The sequence below is a fragment of the Danio rerio genome, chromosome 20 (genome assembly GCF_049306965.1).
Source record: "Danio rerio strain Tuebingen ecotype United States chromosome 20, GRCz12tu, whole genome shotgun sequence".
In the NCBI taxonomy this organism is placed as follows: domain Eukaryota; kingdom Metazoa; phylum Chordata; class Actinopteri; order Cypriniformes; family Danionidae; genus Danio; species Danio rerio.
In genome coordinates this window covers 53,326,862-53,337,500 of record NC_133195.1, presented here as the reverse complement: position 1 = coordinate 53,337,500, position 10,639 = coordinate 53,326,862, and the positions used below count along the sequence as shown (strand labels likewise).

General features: G+C 36.6%; 1 protein-coding gene across 2 annotated transcripts in view; it reads right to left on the bottom strand.

Moving 5' to 3' along the window:
* Nucleotides 1-8,833, bottom strand: part of slc24a4b (solute carrier family 24 member 4b) — an 89,898-nt gene extending 81,065 nt beyond the window's left edge. For both annotated transcript variants that reach the window (XR_012396160.1, XM_002665799.7), the window contains exon 1: nucleotides 7,411-8,833. Coding sequence is in view for 1 of the 2 variants with exons in the window: in XM_002665799.7 (XP_002665845.2) it covers nucleotides 7,411-7,696 (286 nt within the window). In the remaining variant the exon portion in view is untranslated. The remainder of the gene's footprint in view (nucleotides 1-7,410) is intronic.
* Nucleotides 8,834-10,639: the final 1,806 nt, after the last annotated feature.

Sequence of the window (10,639 nt, the reverse complement as noted above, 5' to 3'; positions counted from 1 at the left end):
CTCAGTCGATGACAAAATATTCCACATTGTTGCACTGAAGGAGTGACATGAGTGATTTGAGAGTCAGCTTGAGCTAATGAACAGAAAACACCGCTAAACAACCCAGAACACCTTAGTAACCTCCCTCGCATTGTGGCAGAGAGTTTTGCACGCACATTTGGACAATTTTTAATGCATTTTTAAACAGCGCTGCTATAAAAGACTGAGATGAATAAATCTTGCATGAAATCTGAACACTTGCGTGTCCCTGAACCAATAGCGCAAGTACAACCAGTCCAGCACACAATATATGATGACAAGCACAATGTTCAGTCCATATACCCTGATCTGAGCACAATATTCTCTGACACCAGAGGAATGTGACTTTCATTTGCCCCTGAGGAATCAGACACACATGCCTGACCATAGAAGACAACTCACCAGAAAACACAGCATTCGAATCTGACCGCGGCTCATTCCAGGGTGGTGACCCCAGATAATGCAGCCAACTGACATATTTAAAGCTGCTGTATGTACATTTTTGGACTCCTCTAAAGCATACAAATACCATTATATACAATCATCTGCCACTTTATTAGGTACACTTACTACACCGGGTTGGACCCCCTTTTGCCTTCAGAACTGCTTTAATCCTTCATGGCATAGATTCAACAAGATGAAAATATTCCTCAGAGATTTCGCTCCATATTGACATGATAGCATCGCAGACTTACTGCAGATTTGTTGGCTGCACATCCATGATGCCAATCTCCCGTTCCACCACATCCCAAAGGTGCTCTATTGGATTGAGATCTGGTGACTGTGGAGGCCATTTGGCTACAGTGAATTCATTGTCATGTTCAAGAAACCAGTCTGGGATGATTCACACTTTATGACATGCGTGAATATGTTGTAAAGGGATGGACATGGTCAGCAACAATTCTCATGTTGGCTGTGGCGTTGACACAATGCTCAATTGGTACTAATGAGCCCAAAGTGTGCCAAGAAAATATCCCCCACACCATCAAACCACCACCACCAGCCTGAATCATCGATACAAGACAGGATGGATTCATGCTTTCATGTTGCTGACGCCAAATTCTGACCCGACCATCTGAATGTTGCAGCAGAAATGGAGACTCATCAGAGCAGGCAACGTTTCTCCAATCTTCTATTGTCCAGTTTTGGTGAGTCTGTGTGAATTGTAGTCTCAGTTTCCTGTTCTTAGCTGACAGCAGTGGCACCCGGTGTGGTCTTCTGCTGCTGTAGCGCATCCGCCTCAAGGTTGGACGTGTTGTGTGTTCAGAGATGCTCTTCTGCATACCTCGGTTGTGTCGAGTGCTTATTTTAGTTACTGTAACCTTTCTATGAGCTGGAACCAGTCTGGCCATTCTCCTCTGACCTCTGACATCAACAAGACATTAGCGCCCACAGAACTGCCGCTCACTGGATATTTCCTCTTTTTCAGATCATTCTCTGTAAACCCTAGAGATGGTTGTGCGTGAAAATCCCAGTAGGTCAGCAGTTTCTGAAATACTCCCCTGTCTGGCACCAACAACCATGCCACGTTCAAAGTCACTTAAATCACCTTTCTTTCCCATTCTGATGCTCGGTTTGAACTGCAGCAGATTGTCTTGAGCATGTCTACCTGCCTAAATGCATTGAGTTGCTGCCATGTGATTGGCTGATTAGAGATTTGCGTAATGTCATAAATCTGGCAATCGTTTTGTCAACGGTGGGTCCGGGTGAATGAAAATAACCCTTTGCAGTATTTTCAATCCTACATACTGCACCTCTAACATATGAACACACACACACACTCACACAAACACACAGGTTGTGCTTTCTGGCATCCTACGCGTATTATAAATGCAGTTTTGATGCAGTATAGTTTTAAACCGCCTTAGTTAAAGTGCACCTGTATCTGTCTGTGTGGCGCATGAATATCTATATAAACCACTACATCTTAAATATTTCTGAAAAAAATGCAAAACGTCCTTCACAAGTGTAATAAAAAGTTTGCATGTTCTCCCCGTGTTGGCATGGGCTTCCTCCGGGTGCTCCAGTTTCCACCATAGTCTAAACACATGCGCTATGGATGAATTGAATAAGCTTTGCCGTTGTGTATGTGTGTAAATATGAAAGTGTATGGGTGTTTCCCAGTACTGGGTTGAGCTGGAATGACATCTGCTGTGTAAAACATATGCTGGATAAAGCCTGGTTTATACTTCTGCGTCAAGTGACCGGCGTAACCCACGGCGCATGCAACGCGCGTAGCTGTGCATTTATACTTATGCGCTCTGTCTCTGTTGGTCTGCATTAACACTTTCGAAACGCTAGTTGGCAGTGAGGTGTAAATGTTCCTCTGTGTCGAGTTTCTTCGCTGCTGTTTTGCTTTTCCTGAACACTTCCTGGATGTACAAGTGGCTCAAACACGCTCATTTTGAGGCAGGAACTGGCAGATGTGCAACAACTATGAGGTAAACACAAAACAAAACTTTCCATCAGGAGCTCCTTCACAGGACTCCACACTTGTAAACAATCGCTCCATTGGGCTCGCGTCCAGCTCGTGCCATTCCTGCGGCTCTCAGTCCCGCCCAGACTCGTCAGCGCTGCTAAGCCGACCAATCAAAGAGCTTGCGCTACGCGTCGTTGCAACGTGTAGTTACAATTTTTGAGAAGTGCACGTCAGCGACGCCGACGACCACAGCGAAGGGCTATGCGTCAGCGCCGTAGCATACGCCGGCGTTTGACGCAGAAGTATAAATCAGCCTTAAGTTGGCGGTTCATTCCACTGAGGCGACCCCTGATAAATAAAGGGACTAAGCCGAAGGAAAATGAATGAATGAATGTATAATAATAAGAAGAAGAACAACATAAGAATCAATTTAATATTTGAAGGGTGTGAAAATTATAGCACACTTTCCATTTCTGTGTGAACTATCCCTTTAATGCATTTAAATTAATAAAAAACAACAACAACAATGTAATTTTAACAAATGTCAGGCGATCAGCCCAGTTTAAATCTCTTCACTTAAAAAAAGGACTAATGTTTATCTGAATCTCACTAGAACGAAAAGCCAAATCTCTGATCACGTTTTTGTCATTTCTGCATAAAGTCATATCAAGTTTTTAAAAATAATATCAAATCACATTTTCTGAGCCGTTGACAGTTTTATATGTGTCCCACACTGCTAAAAACACTATTAGGACACCTATATTTCACTAAAAAGTGAAAATTGGTTGTTTTTGCATTATTTCGAGCAAATTCGCACTTCCAGTTTGAAACTAATTTTTTAAGCTGCGTCACGGCCATGAGATCTTAGTGTGTATTCCTACATGTAGACTGGACGTCTGTACCTGGAAGTGCCTTATTACGTCTTCGAGTGTGTTGCATTAATGCATGAGTAAGGCTTGGTTCAAATCAATCAGCGCACTCTATTGTGCAACTTCATTAATATTCATTAATGTTACAGTGTTTAGACGGCAGAGAGACGTCACGTTGTATTGGCAAAACAAGCGTGAAGTGTTGCTTTTTAATTTGCTGCAGTGAAGGTTTTGTTTTCATTTTCTCTCTATGAGAGCGCAGCTGGACTCACATGTGCATCAGTGCACGCGAAGCGCGACAACAATACGTGTCTAAGGAACATTATTTACCCGAGAGCTTTACTCATCTGCAAATGGTGAGATCTGGATTTGCTGCTCGTCTCCTCTTAATAAAGACGCGGCTCTAGTTGGTGTGGATTGTCCTGTCTCTTCAGATTTGGTAAGTGAGCGACCAGTGCTCTTTGTTTATTCAGATGGCAAGTTCATATGGTATCATGTGTAAACATGTTAGCACCACAACCAAACTTTAACCTCGTGAGGGTTTTCACCGCATTTTGACAGGAATAACACACGCTACCTGACGCTAAGTTTCTGGGAAAGGCGGAGATTTTTTTTTCTCTCATTCGCCATGCGGTATCAAACATTGCATGAAAAATACATGCTTAGAGCAGTTCCTCGAATCAAATATCTTGTTTTTTCACAAGGGTCATGAATGAAATTCCTAAATGAAAGAGCCAAACTGCAGTTAAAGTCCACCATTTAATAATTTGTCAAATAATTCGATTGCTGATGTAACTACACTTTCTCCACTGTGTGTGTGTGTGAGTGTGAGTGTGTGTGTGTGTGTGTGTGTGTGTGTGTGTGTGTGTGTGTGTGTGTGTGTGTGTGTGTGTGTGTGTGTGTGTGTGTGTGTGTGTGTGTGTGCTCCTCCGACACTCCCCCCTAAACAGAGCTGGATGTGCCCACTTTTCTGAATTTTTCCAAAGTAGAGATGTGAAAATACCCTGCTGAAACAAGGGGGTTTCATGGCCCTTTAAATATGTGTGCAAGAAAGCAGACGCTAGAAATGTCTTCAAGCTTTTAAATGTAAAATAATAATAGTAATACATTAATGAAAACAAATTGAAGGGTGGGTAGATTATAGCTCACTGTTCATTCCTGCGTGAACTATCCCTTTAATGCATTTAAATCAATTAAAAAACAACATCATATAACAAATGTCAGGCGATCAGCCCAGTTTAAAACTCTTTACTTAAAAAAAAGGATTCTAAATTGGAATCTAACTAGAATAATAAATCCAAATCTCCGATCACAGATTTTTTGTCATTTCTGTATGAATTCATATCACATTTTAAAAAACAAAATCAAATCAAGTACTTAAAGTACTGTGTGTGCAAGAAAGCAGATGCTAGAAATGTCTTCATGCTTTTAAATTTACAATACTACTACTACCACTACTACTACTAATAATAATAATACATTATTGAAAAAATTAAAGGATCATTTCTGCACAAATTCATAGCAAGCTTTAAAAAATAATATCAAATCAAGTACATGAAGTATGTGTGCAAGAATGCAGACGCTACGAATATCTTAATGCTTTTAAATTTGAAAAATATTAATAAGAATAATGATAAGAAAAAGAAGAAGAATATAAACAATAATAATATTAATAACAATAGCAACAACAACAACAACAACAACAACAACATTATAATAATAATAATAATAAAAATAATAATAATAACAATAATAATAATTATTATTATTATTATTACAACAACAATAATAATAATAATAAGAAGAAGAATTATAATAATAACAACAATAATAATCATCATCATCATCATTATCATAATAATTATAATACATTAATTTAAATAATCCTAAGGGTGAGTAAGTTATAGCACTTGAATGAATTTATTTACACGGCCATAATTAAAACAATTATTAGTAGTCCTGATAGTAGCGATAGTAATACCAGAATAAAAAAAACATTTAATCAAAATAACACAATACATTGGGCTAAATTATATAACCCAAATAAGTTGGGTTAAAAATCACCCATAGATGGGAAGGTGCTATAATAACCTATAGTTAGGTTATATGTTGGGGTATTTTAACCTAACAATTTTAATAGAGAATCTAGACTGATAAGGCCAAATCTCCGATCACACATCATGTCTGTTGTCAATTTTGTGTTTATCATCATTTTTGCATCAACATGTAACTCCTGCACACATATTTATGCAGAAATATGAAAAATCATAATGCTTTAAATAAAGAAAATAGTTAAAATTGACATTTTTAACCCAACTGGTTGAGTTATTAAATAAGTAATCCAATAAAAGTTAAAAAATAACCCAACAAAACACCAAAATTTTAACTCAACTGTTTGGTTATTAATAAATAACCAAATAAAGGTTAAAAATAACCCACATATGTTTAACTCAACCATTGGGTTAAATAAATAACTCAAGGTTTTTAAGAATGCACAGTCCAAAGACATGCGGTGCAGGTGAATTGGGTAAGCTAAATTGTCCATAGTGTATGTGTGTGAATGAGTGTGTATGGATGTTTCCCAAAGATGGGTTGCAGCTGGAAGGGCATTCGCTGTGTAAAACATATGCTGGATAAGTTGGCGGTTCATTCCGCTGCGGTGACCCCAGATTAATAAAGGGACAAAAACCAAAAGAAAATGAATGAATTTATTTACACGGCCATAATTAAAAACAATTATTAGTAGTCCTGATAGTAGCGATAGTAATACGAGAATAAAAAAAACATTTAATCAAAATTACACAATGCATTGGGCTAAATTATATAACCCAAATAAGTTGGGTTAAAAAATCACCCATAGATGGGAAGGTGCTATAATAACCTATAGTTAGGTTATATGTTGGGATATTTTAACCTAACAATTTTAATAGAGAATCTAGACTGATAAGGCCAAATCTCCGATCACACATCATGTCTGTTGTCAATTTTGTGTTTATCATCATTTTTGCATCAACATGTAACTCCTGCACACATATTTATGCAGAAATATGAAAAATCATAATGCTTTAAATAAAGAAAATAGTTGAAATTTACATTTTTAACCCAACTGGTTGAGTTATTAAATAAGTAATCCAATAAAAGTAAAAAAAAAAATAACCCAACAAAACACCAACATTTTAACTAAACTGTTTGGTTATTAATAAATAACTAAATAAAGGTTAAAACATAACCCACATATGTTTAACTCATCCATTGGGTTAAATAAATAACTCAAGGTTTTTAAGAGTGCACAGTCCAAAGACTGGTGAATTGCAGGTGAATTGGGTAAGCTAAATTGTCCGTAGTGTAAGTGTGTGAATTAGTGTGTATGGATGTTTCCCAAAGATGGGTTGCAGCTGGAAGGGCATTCGCTGTGTAAAACATATGCTGGATAAGTTGGCGGTTCATTCCGCTGCGGTGACCCCAGATTAATAAAGGGACAACAACCAAAAGAAAATGAATGAATTTATTTACACGGCCATAATTAAAAACAATTATTAGTAGTCCTGATAGTAGCGATAGTAATACGAGAATAAAAAAACATTTAATCAAAATAACACAATGCATTGGGCTAAATTATATAACCCAAATAAGTTGGGTTAAAAAATCACCCATAGATGGGAAGGTGCTATAATAACCTATAGTTAAGTTATATGAAATATCTTAACATCTTAAATATTAAATAAAAATAATAATAATTTAATAATTAATTAAATAAAAGGATTTGAAGGGCCATTTTATAATATCACAATCTTTATTTCTGTGTGAACTATCCCTTTAATGCATTTAAATAAATAAATAAATAAATAAATAAATAAATAAATAAATAAATACATTTAATAATTTGTAGTCAGTTTAAATCCCATCACATCAACAACAACAACACAAATGTTAGTTAAGACTGATGTTTTCTGAATCTCACTAGACCGATAAGGGCAAATCACTGATCCCTAGAGCTATACACATCTGTCTCTGTCACCTGCAAAGTCAAATCCCCTCCCTCCATTAATCCCTCCAAAAGCCCACCCTGCGACTGCTGGTCTGGTGTTCGGTGCTCGGACTCACCTGTCCCGGTCAGGATGGTGGACATGCCCCACGCCACGAGCAGGACACTGCAGACCAAACACACCTGCGCCAGCAGCATCTCCCGCCGCTTGCGCACTCGGAACATCCTGGCGATGATGGATTTCTTGGAGACGCTGTGGTCCTGATGCTGCTCCTGATGCGCGCCGCTGGTCATCGTCGCGGGCTTGAATGATCGTCTAATAAGAATCGCGCAGTGCTCAGAGGTCTGGATCCCGAAAACAGACACAGCGGCAGAGGATTCACTGTCCCAGATCCCTGCTCTCATCAGATTCCTCCCCGCCGCATTGCAACAGCGTTAAATCCCCGCACTGGCGCATCGTCCGCGTGCCGTGAAGATCAGCGCTCTCCGGTGATGCCCTTCAGCCGGTCTGCCCGTTGAAAAGCGTTGCTGCTCTACCCATCAGGAATTAAGGACGGGAACTTTGCGCTGCTCTGGTGTCCACCGGAGACACGTGACGGTCCGCGATCCGGTGCGTTTACGGTGTTGATCCGCGGCTGAAGCGACGAGAGAGAGGGAGAGAGAGAGAGGAGGGGAGAGAGAGAGAGAGTGTCTATGTATTTATTTACATCAGTGCTGGTGTAAACTACATTATAAAGCATTGCACTTCTTGAGTGAAAGTATGGTATATGCATATCTTATATTGATACAGAGCAAAATAAAATAAAACAGACACTTTATAGTCACATTACAAGCAATAATAATATACTATTTTATGTTTTATACACACATACATGATTTTATACAATTAAAATCACTATACTATACTATAATCACTATACATCACAGCTATTATTATAATTTAAAACATGCATTCAACCGGAGCATGCGGTACAGGTGAATTGGGTATAGGCTAAATTGTCCGTGGTGTATGAGTGTGTGTGTGAATGTGTGTGTGGATGTTTTCCAGAGATGGGTTGCGGGTGGAAGGGCATCCGTTGCATAAAAACTTTCTGGATAAGTTGGCGGTTCATTCCGCTGTGGCGACCCCGGATTAATAAAGGGACTAAGCTGACAAAAAAATGAATGATGAACGAAGCACATTTCTAAGCATAATAGTTTTAAAACCCTATTTCTAATAACTGATTTATTTTATCTTTGACATGATGACAGTATAATATTTTACTTGATATTTTTCAAGACACTTCTAAAGTGACATTTAAAGGCTTAACTAGGCTAATTAGGTTGACTAGGCAGGTTAGGGCAATTAGGCAAATTATTGTATAACAGTGGTTTGTTCTGTAGACTATCGAAAAATAATTAGCTTAAAGAGGCTAACAATTTAGTCCCAAAAATGGCTTTTCATTCTTGCCGAAATAAAACAAATAAGACTTTCTCCAGAAGAAAAAATATTATCAGACATACTGTGAAAATTTCCTTGCTATGTTAAACATCATTTGGCAAATATTTAAAAAAGGAAAAAAATCAAAAGGGGGCAGATAATTCTTAGACTTCACCTGTAAATATATATATATATATATATATATATATGCATATATATACATATGCATATATATACATATATATTTGTATGCATATATATCCATATCCATTTATATTTATATGTGTGTATATATATATACATACATATATATACACAAACACACACACACACACACATATTTACAAACACACACACACACACACACACATATACATATATATATATATATATATATATATATATATATATATATATATATATCTATATTTATATATATATATATATATATATATATATATATATATATTTATATATATATATATATATATATATATATATATATATATATATATTTATATATTTATATATATATATATATATATATATATATATATATATATATATATTTATTTATATATATATATATATTTATATATATATATATATATATATATATATATATATATATATATATATATATATATATATATATATATATATATATATATTTATTTATATATATATATATATATATATATATATATATATATATATATATATATATATATATATATATATATATATATATATATATATATATATTTATACAACAGTTCTGTCTGGTTCTCAAATCTGATTGGCTGATAGCCATGCGATATTCTGCAATATCAGAACTCCCACAGCCTCTTTACCCTTTGTGTATTACTCCACACACATACAGCCAGCAAAAAGCAGACACTACAGATTCAAAGTTTAAAAGATGCTTCCTCAGCTGTTTAACTGTCTTATGATTTGAATCCAATGTGGAAGAAAGTAGTTCCACATACAAAAGGGTTTTTGAAGCTCTCTGTGTTTGATTTTGTTTTTATATTTATGCCGTCAAACTGTTGTATAAACGCAATATCACACTCGTAGCATTGCGATATGGCTGTATATCGGCACTGGTGGGGCCTGCGGCCTCGTGCCAATGCACGCCTCCCACCAGTGTCGATATACAGCCATATCGCAATGCTACGAGTGTGATATTGCTCATATATATATAAGGTGGGCATAAATTAATTTTTAAAATTTAGATTAATTTCATTGTACTCTTGGAATTAATCTAGATTAAAATGGCTCATTTAAATTCTGTCGAAGGCATTCAGAATATGTGTGCTATCCAAATATTGACTAAAAGTAGTTTGAGAACGGGTTTCTCAAGCCAGGTGGCTCATTAGACCAGGGGCTCATCTCCTATTTCCAAAATGCATCACAAACTGCTTGAGAAACTGTTCTACTGTGATAATTGGTGATGAAAATAAATGATGTTTAATAAGATGTACTTGTGTTTACTGACTGTTTATTCCGTTAAACATGAATGTTGAACTGTCGGCCTACATAAGCTCCAAAAAGCGATTTTTGATCACCTTAATTCGACTAAAGTCAGAACTGAACTAACAGAGATGGAATGAAGACATGTGGACTATGCAGATATTAGTGGCACTACTGAAGTAAACACCCCGATCAAACTATTATCATCATGTAGGACTTATCATATTTTCCAACAGGATCCACACACGCGGCTGTCAGTAAAGGACCGCACACACATTGCGAAATGCAGAAGTTTTGTTCTTTCCATTTGGCGTGCGTTATTGAATTCCATAACACTCTCACCAGTCCTTACTCCTTATTTGCATCTTATACCCCAGTTTGTCACGGGGGCATGAATGAAATGTTCATGAGTGAATGTGAAACTGCCGAACTGCAGTTAAAGTCAGCCAAAATTA